The sequence below is a fragment of the Herpailurus yagouaroundi genome, unplaced genomic scaffold, assembly GCF_014898765.1.
Source record: "Herpailurus yagouaroundi ecotype Mexico unplaced genomic scaffold, PumYag 159, whole genome shotgun sequence".
NCBI classification, from domain to species: domain Eukaryota; kingdom Metazoa; phylum Chordata; class Mammalia; order Carnivora; family Felidae; genus Herpailurus; species Herpailurus yagouaroundi.
This window is the reverse complement of record NW_024412400.1, coordinates 76,044,527-76,063,055: the sequence shown is the minus strand read 5'-3', so window position 1 is coordinate 76,063,055 and position 18,529 is coordinate 76,044,527. Positions and strand designations below refer to the sequence as shown.

At 41.2% G+C, this 18,529-nt stretch overlaps 1 protein-coding gene across 2 annotated transcripts in view; it reads left to right on the top strand.

Annotated features, from left to right (window-relative positions):
- The first annotated feature begins 543 nt into the window (after nt 1-543).
- Nucleotides 544-18,529, top strand: part of PARL (presenilin associated rhomboid like) — a 51,100-nt gene continuing 33,114 nt past the window's right edge. Inside the window, exons 1-4 of one of the 2 annotated variants that reach the window (XM_040480902.1) lie at nt 544-698; nt 14,259-14,454; nt 14,944-15,084; nt 17,672-17,720. In XM_040480902.1, coding sequence (XP_040336836.1) covers nt 574-698; nt 14,259-14,454; nt 14,944-15,084; nt 17,672-17,720 — 511 coding nt within the window. In that variant the 5' untranslated portion in view covers nt 544-573. The remainder of the gene's footprint in view (nt 699-14,258; nt 14,455-14,943; nt 15,085-17,671; nt 17,721-18,529) is intronic. The other variant, XM_040480901.1, reaches the window with a different exon arrangement.

The window sequence follows — 18,529 nt, the reverse complement described above, 5'->3', positions numbered from 1 at the left end:
TAAGGTCGGAGGGCGGGATGGAGTGGCAGGAAATAAAGCTGCCTGACAGGTAGGCAAGGTTGACTCATGAAGTTTGTATTTCACCTAGAATCCGGAGTTTCATTTCAGGTTTGGACTTTTTGTTAAAGATCAGAGGCACATCCTCTTAAGTATGTCATAACATGAAACTAAGAGATCAGAAAAAAAGAGAAGTAATATAAGAAAACTTGGGTTGCAATGACGGTTCCTCCACTCCTTTCTGAGCCTCTGTAAACCAGCGGTGATAATGGCCGCCTCAACAGTTTTGCGAGGATTACACGCAGTAACTTCGGTAAAGTCCCTGGTACGTGGCATTACTCAATGAGTGCTAGTTTTTCCTTCTTTTTTTCCTCTGGACCTCATGTGCAAACGGGGCGGAGGCCGCGCCGCTCTCCCGAGCGCCCGCGGAACCCTTGGGTGCGCTGGGCCTCCGCTCAGCCGTGCAGGGGCGCTCTAGGCTGCTCCTCGACGCTCTGTGGTTTTTCCTCCGCCCCGGAAGTGGTTCCGCGGCAGGGGTTCGTAAGGTCGGGCCATGGGGGGGCAGAGGTTGGGAAGATGGCGTGGCGAGGCTGGGCGCAGAGAGGCTGGGGCTGTGGCCGGGCGTGGGCTCCGCCGACGGGCGGCCGCAGCTGCGAGGAGCTCACTGCGGCCCTGGCCCCGCCGCGACTGCTCGGACGCAGGTAACGATCGCCTCTCCTGGCTTCTTTCTCCTCGGTTCCTCAGCTCTGGCCGAGCATCCTCGGGGGTGCAAGCCGTGGGGTCTCTGGAGCTGCCTTCGCTCACCCCTCTCCTCACCCGTCCCTTCCGGTTTCCGTCCTTTCTTCTCTCTCCTCTGTCCAGTCCTCGCTTCTCGCCGCGCCACTCTGCCCCGAGCCGGGGTGCACAGGGACCGGCCCTACTCTCCGTGAGCTCGCGCGGGCTGTTCCTTTTCCCATCCGGAAGGACGTGGGGGGAAGGGGAACTAGTCTCTGAGCGCTGAGGGCGTGCAACCCTCATAATCCCGCGAGGGAGGTACTGGTACCATATTTTTAAGTGAAGTGGTGACACAGGTGTTAGAATAGCAGAATTGGGAGTTTATTCTCTGTCAGTCTTTATAAACCTCTGTTCTACAAATTATTTTCTTTAGCGTTAAGAGAAAGAACTAAGGGAAGACGGGGTCAGAAGAGGGCATCCCTTTGCCTTCTACGAAGTCGTAGGAAAGGCTTTTTTTTTTTTTTTTTTTTTTTAAAGAATGGAGACCCTGGAATATTTTGTTTTCACATGATTTGGAAAGAAAACTACAGTACTGGTTTTCCCGAGTAGAAGCTGTATGAAGAGTGTTGTCTATCAGTGTTTGCTGCTTTTGTTTATTCACTTCTAAATTAAGAGAAAAATCCCTCAGCTGCCCAAGACTTTGATGTGTATTTAACTTGAAATTTGTTCCTGGGTGTTTGTTTGTTTGTTTTGAGAGTGAGTAGGGAGAGGGACAGAAGGAGAGAGAATCTCGAGTGGGCTACACGTGCAGCACGGAGCCCGACACCGGCTCGATCCCACTACTCTAGGATCATGACCTGAGCCGAAATCCAGAGCGGGAAACTCAACCACCTAAGCCACCCAGGTGCCCCTTGTTCCTGTTCTTTAATCCAGAGTTTCATCCTTCCCCGTTTGAGTTGGAGTTGGTTCCAGATGCCTGGAATCCATCTGATTGTTGGTAGCAAGGAAAGGTAGAGCGTTCAACAGAGGGGCGGCCAGTAGCAAATATTGAGGGTCCATACTGGTAGAGCCATTACCCAATTTTAAGAATCACCTGGAGTGCTTGTAGAATGTATTTTCCAGGCCCCACCCCATCAACTCAGAAGGAGGGTAGGGAGTGGAGGAGCCTGTAGTTCTTACAAGGACTGCAAGTGAATCAGGATAGGGATTTGTGAAAACTTGCATACACACTGTACTTTAACTTCATGATACACCTTAACATGGAGATTCAGGCACTAATCTTAAACTCCTGGGGAGATGGAGAATGAGAAGGTCAGGTGGAGGTGGTAATAGATTTCAGGGGTCCAGGTTCCATAGTTTATCCCAAATCCCTATCAGAATTGCATGATTTGAGGGGAAAGAAAAATTAATATGGCTATTAGGAAACAACAGGTGTGTTAATATTAAAATATGTGTAAGGAACGGAAGGTGAAAGACATTTTTGAGAGTGTGCGTGTGCCCGTGTAAGTAGGGAAAAGGGCAGAGAGGGAGAGGGAGAATCCCAAGCAGACTCCGTGCTGTCACTGCAGGGCCAAGGCAGGTCTTGATCCCATGTACTGTGAGCCTAAGCCAAGAGTAGGACTCTCAGCCAGTTGAGCCACCCAGGTACTCCTCATCTTTTTTTTTTTTTAAGCTTGCCATTTATTTGCAGAGTTGGAAAATGACATTTTTATGGTTGCGTAGAAAAATGTGCATTACAAAAGAATATGAGTAAGCCTGAAATAGTATATATGCCTACTCACCTCTGGAAACAAGCACTTTAAAGTTAATAGGAAGAATGAGTTACCTTGTATGTAACTTTATTAGGTCTGCTTTGACTTCTTGTATTTCTAAGATTAGTATACAGAAGAATGAAGCTAGAGGTGAGGTTAAAAGGCAGAGTTCTGGGCTTAATCCTTGTGATTCTGTTATGATAGGCCTGAAGCATGGCTGAGAATTTGCACTACAGGTAGTGATATAGAAGTTCTGTAAACTGGCAGGTCTAAGGCGGTCCACTAGCTAAAAATGGTTTCTACATTTTTAAAGGGTTGCAAAGCAAAATAATACGTGACAGATGTTTCTTCAACTAAAATATTTAGTCTCTGTTCCTTTACAGAAAAAGGAAAAAATATCAGGCTCTTCAGAAGCTTTACCATTTTCAAATTTCTGGCAGCACTTCTGAGAAATGGTTTAGTGTTGAAAGAAGCCTGCATGATTTCATTTGTATGGAAGTATCTAAGAGACTAGTTGGTTGTTCAGTTATTTTCCCTGTTTAATTTACCATCTGTTAACTCAGGATAGGTTTTAAGAAAATAATTTGGTCATGCAAGTGTTTATGTCAAAATCCCCTTTCGCCTAAAAACATTTATTTTTAAGTGGAATGACTTTATTGTGTGTATCCTTGGACACATGCTGTCTCCATTTGAACATTAGGCCATTTCTACTCAATTTATTCATGAAAATCTTTAATAACATAGACATTAGTGCCGACTTGTACGTATATCCAAGTTGCACTGTTAAAAACAACTCACAAGACAATTCATCATTATGCCAACTAATACATAGATAATACTTTTTTCTATTTAAAAGTTATGGGATCATGTTAAAAAATTGAACTATAACAATTATATGACCAGTAGTGACTCAGGTATTCATGAGATCTTCCCACTTTGAGTGCATTAGACTGCTTTCACAAATTACTGGTTATTGGCGGAAGGACCAAAACAGCAGAGCTAAATGGCAGGCATGTCTTTATGAGATGGTGTATGCCTCTAATACCCCTCTCCTCCCATTCCGCTCTCCCCTCACACCATCCATTTTATCATGTTGTTTTTGTTTTCCGAATTTACTTAAGGTAAGTGATTTATTGAGTCATCTTTTCCATCTTTTGCACCGATGTGAATGGGTAGCGCTAAAGAACCTAAGCTTGTAAATATCTCTAACATTTGCATTTGGAGACATTTATCATGCTTTTCCTTCTTGAAAATTTAACACAAAGAAGTTTAACACAAAACTCCCCCTAAGGACAAGTTTTGTGTTAAGAAATTTAACACAAAACTCCCCCTAAGGACAAGTGTACCTTGTCGTATAATGTGTGATGAAGTACTCCATCTAAAAGCATTTTTGTAAAAAAAAAAAAAAAATTTGTACTAACAGAAAACCGTACTCTAACCAATCTCAGTGATTAGGGGAATTTATTGGTTTTTGCAGTTAAAAAAGTCCAGAAGCAGGACTGGTGAAACAAGATTTGGTGTTGCAGATTGTCACCGGGATTCCATTTTTCTTCATGGCTTGGCTCTGCTTCCTAAGTGTTAGCTTTATTCTCTCAGCATGCTGTCTCATTCTCATATCTCAAAATGGCTGTTAACAGCTCTTGGGACTATATACTTTTAGGTTCACATCCAGCAGAAAAAGTTCTCCAGTATTCAAACAAACTCTTGAAATTGAATTTCACTGGACCAACTTGGCCTGATTTGAGATACATGCCCATCCTTGAATCCTTTGAATTTGGCAGAGAGTGGGGTGCCTGGGTGGCTCAGTCGGTTAAGCGTCCGACTTCAGCTCAGGTCACGATCTCGCGATCCGTGAGTTCGAGCCCCGTGTCGGGCTCTGGGCTGATGGCTCAGAGCCTGGAGCCTGCTTCCGATTCTGTGTCTCCCTCTCTGTGCCCCTCCCCCGTTCATGCTCTGTCTCTCTTTGTCTCAAAAATAAATAAACGTTAAAAAAATTTTTTTAAAGAAAAAAAAAAGAAATTGGCAGAGAGTGGGGTGTGTAGGTTAGCTTAAGCTAGTCCGGAGCTTGGGTGCCTCCCCCAACCAAATGGCTAGAAATTCCAGGACACTGTTACGAGAAGGAGAAAAGGGCATGGATGCTGGGGGTCAGTGAGGAATGCTCACTACTGTCAGCCCTAGTTAAATTTTCGTGTTTAAATTCTTTGTTACAAATCTGAATTTTTGTTAGTCCTAGTTAAATAGGATTAACCTGTACATAACCTTTTTTTAAGTTTATTTTGAGACAGAATGTGCGAATGGCGGAAGGGCAGAGAGGGAGAGAGAGAAATTTCCCAGGCAGGCTCTGCACCGATAGCAGAGAGCCTGATGCGGGGCTCGAACCCACAGACCGTGAGATCATGACCTGAGCCGAAGTCGGATGCTTAACTGACTGAGCCATCCAGATGCCCCTGTACATAACCATTCTAATTGAAGTAGAAATATTGTTAGGAGAGTGGGGGTTAGGTTCTAGCTCCTTGCTGTTGAAAGTGGTTTGTGAACCATGCTTAGGCATCTCGGACCGTGGTGGCAAAGTTATTTTGTGAAAGGCCAGATAGAAAATGACCAGGCCACATATAGTCTCTGTCACATACTCTTTCTTTTCCTTTAAATAACTCTTTGGGCCACCTGAGTGGCTCATTCTGTTAACTGTCAGACTCTTGATTTCGGCTCAGGTCATAATCTTATGGTTCATAGGGCCCCACCTCAGGCTCTGGACTGACAGCTGAGGGTCTTGTTTGGGATTCTCTCCCTTTCTTCCCCTACCTTCACGCTCATGTGCCCTTCCTCTTTCTCTCTCTCCCTCCTTCCCTCCCTCTCTCTCTCTCTCTCTAAATAAGTAAACTAAAAAAAAAATCTTTAAAAATTTAAAACCTTAGCTGGAGGGCCAAATCCACCCTACAGGCCAAAGTTTGTCCTTTTGCAAGCTTGTTTAGAAATGCAGAATCTATTATTTTCCTCACCCAGGCTTACTGATTTGGAATTTGATATTAACAAGATCCCCAGGTGATTTGTATGTATACTGAAGTTTTTCCCAAACCTGTGGTAAATCCCAACCCTGGCTGCACATGGGAATCAGCTGGGTAGCTCTTTAGTGATGCCTTCATGCCACCTCTGGAGACGAATTGGTATGAAGTGGAGCCATGGTACAGTATTTTTTAAAATATTTTCCAAGGCAGAAAGAGAGTATGCACTTTTGGGGGGGGGGGGGAAGCAAAAAGGGAGACAGGATCCGAATGGGGCTCTGAGCTGACAGACAGCCCAATGCATGGTTTGAACTCACAAACCATGGGATCGTGACCTCAGCTGAAGTCAGATGCTTAACTGACTGAGCCACCCAGGCACCCCCATAGTACAGTATTTTTAAGAGCTCACTAGGCAATTCTTATGTGTAGTATAGGGAAAGAAAAGCTGTTTTCCCTGTACCAATCTTATGCTCATTGGCTAGGGCCCTGTATAGACTGACAAAAGATGGATTCGCAAGAGAAAGACAAGCTTGTGAACATGTGCATTGCACATACACGAGGGGGCACTCCCTGATGAATAACACAAAGTTAGAATCTGGGTTTATATAGCATTTGAAAAACAACAAAGTTTTAGAGAAATGAGAAGACAAAGGACAAGGACTTTTGAGTTTTTAGGACAGCAAACTGTGGGCAAGCAATATATGAGGGAGCTAATGGGTATAAGGCTGTTAGTAGATTTTTCTGGTGCCTTCTCTGGGCACATAAGGGTCTAGAGTTGTCTCATGATTCTATTTTTCCTGGTAGAGGATAGTGGGTACACCTTTACAAATTTATAACCTACTTTTAGGCACATGGGGGCAGGGCAGAGTTTTTCTTATATCTGCTTCTCAGTTGCACTCAGCTCAAAACAGTCCTTATGCCATGGTGGCATGTTCTGCTCTTCAGGAGCCGGGATTGAGAATTACTGTTCTGAGACTAAGCTTTCAGTCATCGCTGCCTCTGCCGCAACTGATGGTAGATTAAAAAACATGGCAGCAGTAATTCACAGCTCCTCTCATCCGTTTCTCTTATCTATTTCTCTATTTCCTGAAGCTGGGTTGGTCTTGTGATTTGTTCTGACCAGTAGCTTGTGGCAGAAATAATGTACAAGGTCCAGAGTCTGAGCCTTGAGAGGCCTTGCAGCTTTCACCTTTTCCCTCTTAGAACACTTCCCAACTGCCATGACAGAAGCCCCCACTAGCTTGATTACTGAGAGACCATTTGGTGAGAGATGGCCAGCCGATAGCCCATACAGGCCCCAGGTGTGGGAGTGAGGCCATATTAGACTGCCCAGCTCCAGTTGAGCGCTCAAAGGACGGGTTGTGTAAGTGACCATAGGTGAGACCAGAAGGACTGCCCTCCTGAGGGCAGCTCACTTAGAAAGTCTTGAGAAATAATTATGGTTTCAGGACAGTTAAGTTTTGGGATGGTTTGTTATGCAACAATAAACGAGAAAACTGGGGAAGCTGCTGCCAAATCAGGATCTGCTGACCTAAGTAAGAACTATGCTGCCTTCACCATTATTTTCGCTTGCAAATTGATGCCTTATGTCTTGCCTTCTTATTCAGTTTGACTTCAGGTATTGAATAGGTATAACACTAATCAAAAGGACATCTGGAACCTAACTGAAAGGATACCTGGGAAACACAGTTTTTAGGTTTCCAGCCCCTGTGGTGTATGAATATGTGCTGGGTAATAGGAATAGATGTTCAGTGAACCAATGCATTGTACTTAATTCTGTCCAACAAGGTCTGTATGTCTAACTGTAATTCCCAATAATATGTTCTTTATATATATGTGTGTGTACATATACACACAAAAAAATACACACACACACACTTTTTTTTTTTTTTTTTTTTTTTAAGATTTTAAATCTACACTCGTCAGGCTCAAACTCACAACCTGAGTTGCATGCTCCACTGACTGAGCCAGCCAGGAGCCTCTGTGTGTGTGTATTTTTTTGTTTTTTTGTTTGTTTTTTTTGGTTTCACCTTCAAGATACATATATTTATTTTTTTTACTTTCTATAATTTATTTTTTATAATTTACATCCAAGTTGGCACATGGTGCAACAATGATTTCAGGAGTCGATTCCTTAAGCCCCTTACTCATTTAGCCTATCCCCCTGCCCTCAACCCCCCCAGCAGCCCTCCATTAGTTCTTCATGTTTAAGAGTCTCTTATGGTTTTGTCCCCCTCCCTGTTTTTGTATTATTTTTGCTTCCCTTCCCTTACGTTCATCTGTTTTGTATCTTAAAGTCCTCATATGAGTGAAGTCATATGATATTTGTCTTTCTCTGACTAATTTTGCTTAGCATAATACCCTCTAGTTCCATCCACGTAGTTGCAAATGGCAAGATTTCATTCTTTTTGACTGCCAAGTAATACTCCATTATGTGTGTGTATGTGTGTATACACACACATCTTCTTTATCCATTTATCCATTGGTGGACATTTGGGCTCTTTCCATTCTTTGGCTACTGTTGATAGCACTGCTATAAAATTGGGGTTCATGGGTCCCTTCGAAACAGCATACCTGTATCCCTTGGATAAATATCTAGTGCAATTGCTGGGTGGTAGGGTAGTGCTATTTGTAATTTTTTGAGGAACCTCCATACTTTTCCAGAATGACTGCACCAGTGTGCATTCCCACCAGCTGTGCAAAAGAGATCTTCTCTCTCCACATCCTTGTCAACCTCTGTTGTTGCCTGAGTTGTAATGTTAGCCATTCTGACAGGTGTGAGGTGGTATCTCATTGTGATTTTGTATTTCCCTGATGAGTGATGTTGAGTATTTTTTCATGTGTCGATTGGCCATCTGGATGTCTTCTTTAGAGAAGTGTCTATTCATGTCTTTTGCCCATTTCTTCACTGGATTATTTGTTTTTTGGGAGTTGAGTTTGATAAGTTCTCTATAGATCTTGGATACCAAGCCTTTATTTGATATGTCGTTTGCAAATACCTTCTCCCATTCCGTTGGTTGCCTTTTAGTTTTGCTGATCATTTCCTTCGCTGTGCAGAAGTTTTTTATTTTGAAGAAGTCACGATGGTTCATTTTTGCTTTGGTTTCCTTTGCCTCCAGAGATGTGTTGAGTAGAAGTTGCTGCAGCCCAGGTCAAAGAGGTTTTTACCTGCTTTCTCCTCGAGGATTTTGGTGGCTTTATGTCTTACATTTAGGTCTTTCATCCATTTTGAGTTTGTATCTGTGTATGGTATAAGAAAGTAGTCCAGGTTCATTTTTCTGCATGTCGCTGTCCAGTTTTCTCAGCACCATTTGCTGAAGAGACTGTCTTTATTCCATTGGCTATTCTTTCCTGCTTTTTCAAAGGTTAGTTGGCCATATGTTTCTGGGTCCATTTCTGGGTTGCCTATTCTGTTCCATTGATCTGAGTGTCTGTTTTTGTGCCATGTGTGTATTCTTAATATATGTACTCTGCATCTGAATTTAACCCTGGAGCCAACTTGTGTCACATATTCTTGGTGTCCTTGGCCTCATACTTATTTCTAAGGTGAATATTATTCTCAGCAAAAGGTCTGAGTTTGCTTCAAGTTTAGGTTCCCGACCTGGTGTGTTTGTGTTCCTTTTCAAACATTGCACTTCAGAATTTGAAATAAGTCGATGAGCCGTGGAAGTAATCTTTCATTAGATCTGATTGAGTACGTTTTTTCTATTATTATACCATTAGAGATACAAAGAAGTCTCATTCTTCATCTTTCTTGGTCTAATAAGAAAAAAAAGTAATGCCAGAAAACAACACTGGGTTACAACTTGTGGTCTTTAAAGGGAACATATTCCTTTTACTTTATGTCACATTTTTGTTTTTTGGCCCAAAGTGGTGATGTTACTTTATTTATTAACCTAGCTCTGTGTTGCTTTGAATTGTTTAGTAAAAATTAAATCCAGAGGCACCTGGGTTGCTCAGTTGGTTAAGTGTCTGACTTTGGCTCAGGTTATTATCTCACAGTTCGTGAGTTCCCGTCCCAAGTCAGGCTCTGTGCTAACAGCTGGGAGCCTGCTTCAGATTCTTTGTCTCCCTCTCTCTTTGCCTCTCCCCACTTGTTCTCTCTCTCTGTCTCTCTCTAACATAAACAAACATTAAAAAATAATTTAAAAATTCAATTGTAGAGTGTTAACATTTGCCACCTAAAAATATTTTTAGTGTTTTTATTTTTTTGAGAAAGAGAAAGAGAGCATGAGCAGGAGTGGGGCAGAGAGAGAGGGAACACAGAATCCGAAGCAGGATCCGGGCTCTGAGCTGTCAGCACAGAGCCTGATGTGGGGCCCAAACCATGAGATCATGACCTGGGCTGAGGTTGGAGGCTAACCAAACTGAGCCACCCAGGCGCCCCAATATTTGCCACTTTAAAGGTGTTGTCATGAATACATTTGACTGTAAGTAAATTTATTGTTTAAATGAGGGGGGTAGTTTGGGGCGCCTGGGTAGCTCAGTTGGTTAAGCATCCGACTTCAACTCAGGTCATGATCTCATGGTTCATGAGTTTGAGCCCTGCGTCAGGCCCTGTGCTGACAGCTTGAAGCCTGGAACCTACTTCACATTCTGTGTCTCCCTCTCTCTCTTCCCCTCCCCCACTCACACTCTGTGTCTCTCTCTCTCTCTCTCAAAAATAAAATAAAAACATAAAAAAATTAAATGAGGGGAGTAGTCTAAGTAGATGGAGGTAAGTGGCTACTGTCTGCTCAGTGGGTCAAAAATGTCAGTATTTGAATCTCTTGGCATTCAAGATGACTGCCCCGGGGCGGCTGGGTGGCTCAGACAGTTAAGCACCGGACTTCCGGCTGAGGTCATGATCTCACAGTTCACATCGGACTCTGTGCTGACAGCTCAGAGCCTGGAGCCTGCTTTGGATTCTGTGTCTCTCTCTTTCTCTGTCCCTTCCCTACTCACGCTCTGTCTCTCCTTCTCTCAAAAATAAACATTAAAAAAAAGATGACTGCCCCAAATCTAGGCATTTACATCCCCATTCAAGGCAAACAGAAGGGGGGAGGGGTGTGACCTTGGTGATATGCCAATTTTTATCAGATAAACAAAATCTTCCCAAGAGGTACCTAAAAAATTATTTTTTTGTTTTTTAAGTGTATTTATTTATTATTGGAAGAGGGAGAGTGTGAGCTGGGGAGGGGCAGACAGAAAGGGAGAGAGAGAATCCCAAGCAGTCTCCATGCCAGCAGCACAGAGCCTGACATGGGGCTCCAACCTACAAACTGTGAGATCATTACCTGAGCTGAAGCCAAGAGTCAGATGCTTAACCGACTGAGTCACTCTGGGGAACCCCTAAGAAACTCTTGTCTCTCGTTTTGTCAGAATTCTGTAATATGGCCACCTTCTGCTATAAAGGATGCTGGAAACGTGAAGATACTTATCTTTTTTAGTCTCTGCAGAAAAAGGCAAGAGAAAAAGAACTAGACACAGATATGGGATTAGCTATTTAACAGCATTTGCTAAAGGATATTCATAATTCTGGTAACAGGGCTCTGAAGGAAGTTCAGAGCCAGTCAGGGCAACATTGGCTTTGTTTGAATAAGTTCATCACTTTTCAAAATAGATTTCCTTGAAAAGAATAGCACTTATTTAGAAGTATAAGTTATGAGTTATTAAAGATTTGGAGGTAAATTACTTTATCACTATTGCCCACCCTCACTATGTGACTTCTGAGAAGTTGATTTGTGGAGTGGACTCAGAATTTTGAAAGAGCATACTAGGCAAGTAATAGTAATAATAGTCACTATGCCATTTTTCTGAGTTTTGTTTGTTTCCAGATGCCTACTAGACACCATCTAGGTATCCTACAATGCTAACAATACTTGATGTGTGTTAAGTGTTAAGTGTATGGCCCATGGATTGTGGCAAATGTATACACCTATGGAACCATCACTGAAAGATAAACATTGTTTTGCTCAACAGTGTTCCTGAGATCGATCCATAATGTGTGATCAGTAGTTTTTTGTTGAGTAGTACTGCATTGTATGAATATTCCACAGTTTATCCTTTCCCCCCTTTTTTTTTTAAACGTTTATTTATTTTTGAGACAGAGAGAGAGAGAGAGAGCATGAATGGGGGAGGGTCAGAGAGAGAGGGAGACACAGAATCTGAAACAGGCTCCAGGCTCCGAGCTGTCAGCACAGAGCCCAACGCGGGGCTCGAGCTCACGGACCGCGAGATCATGACCTGAGCCTAAGTCAGCTGCTTAACCGACTGAGCCACCCAGGCGCCCCTATCCTTTCCCCTTTTGATGGAAATTGAAGTTCCAGTTCTTTGGCTATTAGAATAGAGCTGCCATGACCACAAGCATTTTGAACACTGCCCAACATAGAATTTTTCATGTTTTATCTTCCAGTTTCCTGTTTTGGTGCTTCTGATTTCCCTTGTCTTGGTGAATACTACCATCTTCCTTTCAGTTATTCTTAATAGAACTAACAATCATTCTTGACCTCCTTCTAATATAATTATTGACCTTTGTTAGGGACTGGGCTTAGTGATAGAGGTACAGTGAATACAGAATTGTCCAGTTGTGGTAGAGGCAATAGTTGATGTAAGTAAAAGAGTCTATACAGGTTGCTTTGGGACTCTAGGAGTCCAAAGGAGACCCCCACTCTGGGCTTCCTGGAGGAGGAGATAAAGGTACCAAAGGGAGGTTCCAGACAGAGGAGTAGCCCTGCTGAGTTTGATGGAAGAATGGAAAATTATTGTGGGGTTTAGAGCAGGAGAATGACATTACATTTGTGCTTAATAAAATGTGGAGGATGTGGGGCGCCTGGGTGGCCCAGTCGGTTAAGTGGCCGACTTCAGCCAGGTCACGATCTCGCGGTCCGGGAGTTTGAGCCCCGCGTCGGGCTCTGGGCTGATGGCTCAGAGCCTGGAGCCTGTTTCCGATTCTGTGTCTCCCTCTCTCTCTGCCCCTCCCCCGTTCATGCTGTGTCTCTCTCTGTCCCAAAAATAAAATAAATAAACGTTGAAAAAAAAAATTTAAAAAAAAAATTAAAAAAAAAAATGTGGAGGATGAATTGGAGTGGGACAATATTAGAAGCAATGAGACCTGTTAGAAAATAGTAGAGTATTCCAAGTCAGAAGGGATGAACTAAGGAGTTGTATTGGAATTGGGGAGAGATTTTTGCCCTCTGAAGAGGCATTTGAGGAACTGTTGAATGTTTGAGAAAAAGTGGTAGAAGGAAAAACCATATGTTAAGATGAAATGTTTGGAGTTAAGTAAGCTGTTGCTGTAATCCAGGCATGAGGCGAGGGACTAAGAATGAAAAAAATATTTTTATTTGACAGTTTGTTTTTCATTGGACGGAGAGAGTAAAGGAGAGAGAACTCCAAAATGACATCTAGATTTTTTAACCTCAGTGATTGAAAGAACTGTGGTCTCTCCAAAAGATTGAGGATGTCAGCCATTTGCAACTACGTGGATGGAACTAGAGAGTATTATGCTAAGCGAAATTAGAGAAAGACAAATATCATATGACTTCACTCATATGAGAAATTTAAGATACAAAACAGGTGAACATAAGGGAAGGGAAGCAAAAATAATATAAAAACAGGGAGGGGGACAAAACATATGAGACTCTTATATATAGAGAACAAACTGAGGGTTGCTGGAGGGGCTGTGGGTACAGGGATGGTCTAAATGGGTGAGGGGCATTAGGAATCTACTCTTGAAATCATTATTGCACTACATGTTGCACTAACTTGGATGTAAATTAAAAAATAAATTAATTAAAAAGAAAAAGATTGAGGATGTCAGAAAATGGAGCTGTTTATAGAAGTGGAGTTTTCTTTTAATACATTGGTTTTAAAGTAATTGGGAGCATATCCAAATGGAAATATTCAGTAGATGGTTGGAAATACAATATAGAAGATGGAAGTTAAGACTAAAGAAATATATTTGAATCATTTACTTACAAGTCATCCAGGCCACAGAAATACATTTATTCTTCAAAGTTTTGGAAGGCCTTTCAGATTTCTGCTTTCAAGGTGCTTTGAGTCTGGAAAGATGGTATGTTTAGAGTACAATGGGAACAAACAGCAAGGGGATTCTACATTGTCTACTTAGGAGAAGTTAGAGTTTTACAAAAGAAAAAAAAAACTCTTCATGAATTTGTATTGGTTGAATGGAGAGTGTGTAGAGGAACTATTGGAGCCTTTGAGAATATCTGTCACTAAGGGATAGGAAAAAAGAGGGGCCATGAGGAAAGTGAATTTGAAGAATAGGGAATGCAATCTTATGGGAACTAGGCAGAGCTGGTAAGTATCATCGATAGTGTCAAATATTTTGAGGTCGAGCTATGAGGACTCAAAACAACAAAACCTGGGTGAGCCTGGGTGGCTCAGTTGGTTGAGCGTCCGACTTCGGTTCAGGTCATGATCTCACAGTTCGTGAGTTCAGACTCCATTTCAGGCTCTGTGCTGACAGCTTGGAGTCTGGAGCCTGCTTCGGATTCTGTGTCTCCCTCTCTCTCTGTTCTTCCCCCATTCATGCTCTGTCCCTCTCTCTCTCCTTCAAAAATAAATAAAAACATTTAAAAAAAATAATTAATAAAGTTGCTATATTTTTCTAGAAAGGCACGGTTCAGTGTTTTGAATTTGAATTCTACCTGGGAGTAGGCATCTTGGCTTCTTCGGAGCTACAGAGTGAGAATGAACTAAGATGTTGATGATGGCAGGCCAGGGGTGAGGCTCATAGAGGTTGATGTTTCCAAGACAGTGCTCTTGGTAATCTCTTATTTTCCCCTTAAAGGTTTAACTTTTTTATTCAGCAAAAATGTGGATTCAGAAAAGCACCCAGGAAGGTTGAACCTAGAAGATCAGACACTGGAACAGCTGGTGAAACATACAAGAGAAGTGCTTTGATTCCTCCCGTAGAAGAAACAGTCTTTTATCCTTCTCCCTATCCTATAAGGACCCTTATAAAGCCCTTGTTTTTCACTGTTGGGGTAAGTGCTCATGTCACTAGGAGTCACCTAACTTGCTGCTGGTGTAGTGTTGAAGTACTGTTTGTCCTATTTGGTCTATCTTAAAGGCAAGTGGAGGGGGATTTAAAGGATCTGGGTATCTGGGGTCATGAATGATTACAGGAGAATGTGAATTTAATAATTACTATTAGAATCTGGTTCATTTATGTAAGCCCTGTAGAAGAAACTTATGGGCCTCTTATTTGGGGTAACTTTTCATGTGATACTAAGTTGATACTTTGAATTTTATTTGAAAATTTCTGGCTGTAAACAGGCTCCAGGGTACTGTGGAGTTAATAAAATGTGGGAACAGTTAAATATTCTTTTCACCTAATAGGTTTTACTGTGCCAAATGTTCCTGTTCCTTCTGTTGCTTTGTAAGAAGCAATGAAAATGAAATATTGTCCTTGGAACTATGTATAGATCTATTTCTCTTTTGAATTTATTTTGTGATATATTAATTTTATGTAGTTTACAGGCTGTGCATTTGGATCAGCTGCCATTTGGCAATATGAATCACTGAAATCCAGGGTCCAGAGTTATTTTGATGGTATAAAAGCTGATTGGTTGGATAGCATAAGACCACAGAAGGAAGGAGACTTCAGAAAGGAGGTAAAGATAAACATGGCTTTCTTCTAGTTGATCATAAATTTTGAAGTCTGGTTATTTGTGAAGTGTTTTTAGTGACTGATGACCTTTAGATCAGCAAATATGTAGTTAGTGAATTTAATATTCTTCTTTAGAGTCATTTCATTGTGGTGAGCATTTACTTATGCTTTGCATGTCTGGCAATATTGTACTTGACAGTGTTCCAGGAAGTTTGTACCTCTACCCACATGTATCAAAAATCAAGTTGCTAAAAATGTTGTGGTGTCTCTCTCAGCCCTACTAAAGTTGAAGGGCTGCTGTTTTGTATCACCTTGCTGGATTATTTTAGAGTCCATATTAGAATCATAGGCAGTTTTTCAAAACATTTATGCTTCAGGTATAGAAATATTATGTGGATTTTATTTTTAAGTCATCTATACACCCAGTGTGGGGCTCATACTTACAGCCCTGAGATCAAGAGTCATATGCTCCACTGACCAAACCAGCCAGGCACCCTTATTATGTGGATTTTAAAAAGCTCGGTGACATGTTTACATACCTTTGATAAATACCCTCTGTGGAGTATTTCTAACTGCTCAGGGCATGAGGATGCAAGAAAAGGGTACAAATATAGAGCTTTTAGAACTTTTCATTATTTCACATGTAAGTTGGTGACCCTCTTTCAATTTCTTAACTGTTTTTTTTTGTTTTACAAATATTGCCTTTCAAATAAAATATGTTTATGTCATTTGGCAATACTTATTGAGCACTGAGGCCTTAAGTTAATATGTGGATCCAGGTTCATTTGGCTTTCAAGCACCTTTGGTTTTTTTGTGTGTGACACATGCCTCTCTACTTGGGAGAGAAAGTTGATGTCTGCTTAATTTTCTCCTAAAGATAATTCAGCGTTCTTCAAAGTACAAAGAAGTATTCATTCTTCGTTTCCCCATCGACATGCAAGTAGCATGAGCCATACCTGTTTTAGAGAGGCTTTGTGTCAGAAGGACAGTGGGTGTAATATTTGCAGGTGAAAGCTACAATAGTTAACAGTGATTTATTCAGTACAATATGTTTGAGGAGGTAATAACACTGACCTGTTCCATAATCTTGGATTCCTTAGAATGCTATGGGTGTCCAGCACATGGCTGTATTATAAAGTTTTGATGGCCCAGTTGGTTCTTTAGAATGGTGAAAAGTGACACAAGCAATATACATAATCTTTTCCAAAGATGGATTTGTTTATACTAGGTAAACAAATGATAGGTTATAAAATATAAAATCCATGCCCATTTAAGAAAATTAAAACGATACATAAATATAACATGGGGAGCAAAAGCCCTGGGAACCCCTGCCACACCACTATATATTGTAGGGAGTAAGGTCTGAAAGCTCATACACAATTGAATTATAAATACAAAAATGGAATCATTGCATATGGATCAGTATACATACTGATCTGTAACTTTTTTTTTTTTTAACGTTGGATTTCTTTCTGTACAAAGTATGGTTCAATTTCATAGTTAGAATTTGTTTTTTAGGGGCACCTGGATGGCTCAGTTGATGAAGCATCCAATTCTTGATCTCAGCCCAGGTCAATCATGATCTCATGGTTGGTGAGATCGAGCCCCATGTTGGGTTCTGTGCTGATAGCGCGGAACCTGTTTGGGACACTCTCTCCATCTCTGCCCCTCTCTGTGCGTTTTTTTTTTTTTTTCCTCTCTCTCTCAAATAAATAAACTTAAAAAAGATATATTTTTTACTTTAAAACTTTCGTCATGGAAAAATTTCAAACAGATATAATAAAGAAAAATATAATGAACCCCTGTCATCCATCTTCAGTGATTATTGACACAAGGCCAACTTTGTTTCCCTTCTCTCCCCACCACTGATTACTGTAAAGCAAATCCTAGGCTTATTTTGATGTGTGTCTTTTTTTCTAAATCTCAAATTATCATACCTTAAAAGGTAATTTTAGAAAATATTCTTGGTTAGGATTCTACAACTAGATTGGACCTTGGTGAATAATCACTTAAATTTGATACCTATCTACATCTGATAGTGTGCTAGGTGCTTTATGTTATTGATATTTCTCACAGCAGTACTGCCACTTGTCTGTTTACTGTCTGCATTTCATATGTCAGATAACAAGTGTAGGAGTAATTTGTCTGATGTCCCAGAGCTAGACAGTCGCTCTGTAGAGAATGTGAGCTAGCTATAAAGCACCTGCTTTTCTGTTTTGCCACATATTTATTATGTCTGTTTATTGGTAAGTTTAAAATATTTTCCTAACGTTTATTCATTTTTGAGAGACAGTGCAAGCAGGGATGGGGAAGAGAGAGAGGGAGACACAGAATCCGAAGCAGGCTCCTGGCTCCAGACTCTGAGCTGTCAGCATAGAGCCTGACATGGGGCTCGAACTCAGGAACTATGAGATCGTGACCTGAGCTGAAGTTGACTCTTAACCGACTGAGCCACCCAGGCGTCCCTGTTTATGGGTATTTTTACACATGAGGAATCTTTTTATGCACAAAGCTTTTTCTCTCTGTCTTTTCGTTTTTCTAGCCCGAAAGTATTTACCATATGGTGATAGGCAATTTTCCTTCTGTTTTAGATTAACAAGTGGTGGAATAACCTAAGTGATGGCCAGCGGACTGTGACAGGTTTGTGTTAGCTTACACGTTTTAGCCATTCAAGGGAAGAGAAATCAAACCAAAAGGTACAGTATGTCACAGTCAATGGCTTTTGTACTCTGCTCACCAGTGGTTTAGAAGACAGAGTCTCTGTACCTTCAGGCTAATGTAATAGTATAACAAGTAGTGTGGCATAATGGTATACATGATGCTGTGGGTCAGTTGCTTTCTAATTTTGACGTAGTATGACACTGATCAAATAATCTATCTTTGTTGTAGAATCCTAGCTTGTGTAATAGGTTGTGAGTATTTATTACTTCCCTACTAAATTAAAGGGGATATTGATTAAGCACCTTCTTTATGCAGAATGCTTTCTACACATTCTCTCCCTACCTCACAGCGTTGTTTACCGGGTAGTTACCTCCCTTTTTACCAATAAGGAATGGCTTTCAGAGAAGGAACTTTTCCAAAGGTCACACTGCTAGTAAGTAGTAGAGCTAAGTTGCAAAACCCAGGCTGTCTCATTCTGAAGCTGATTTTCTCTTTACCATGCTGTTTATAAAATCCTCTTTGAATAAATATAAGCATGCCATGCATGTCACCATGATAATTTGATTTTTGTTCTTTGTAAATTTTTATGACAGACAAAGCTGGCTTTTCAAAGTAACACACAATATTTTATGGACTTAGTTACTTGAGAAATTTGGGGAAATGGATTTGAAAGTTTAACAATTGTACAGATAGGGAAAAAAATCTTCCTAGAAAAATAGCAAAATACTGCTTTTTCTCAAATACAGTTAGTCTTAATGGTACTCTTAATTTTTTTTACCTACCTAAGT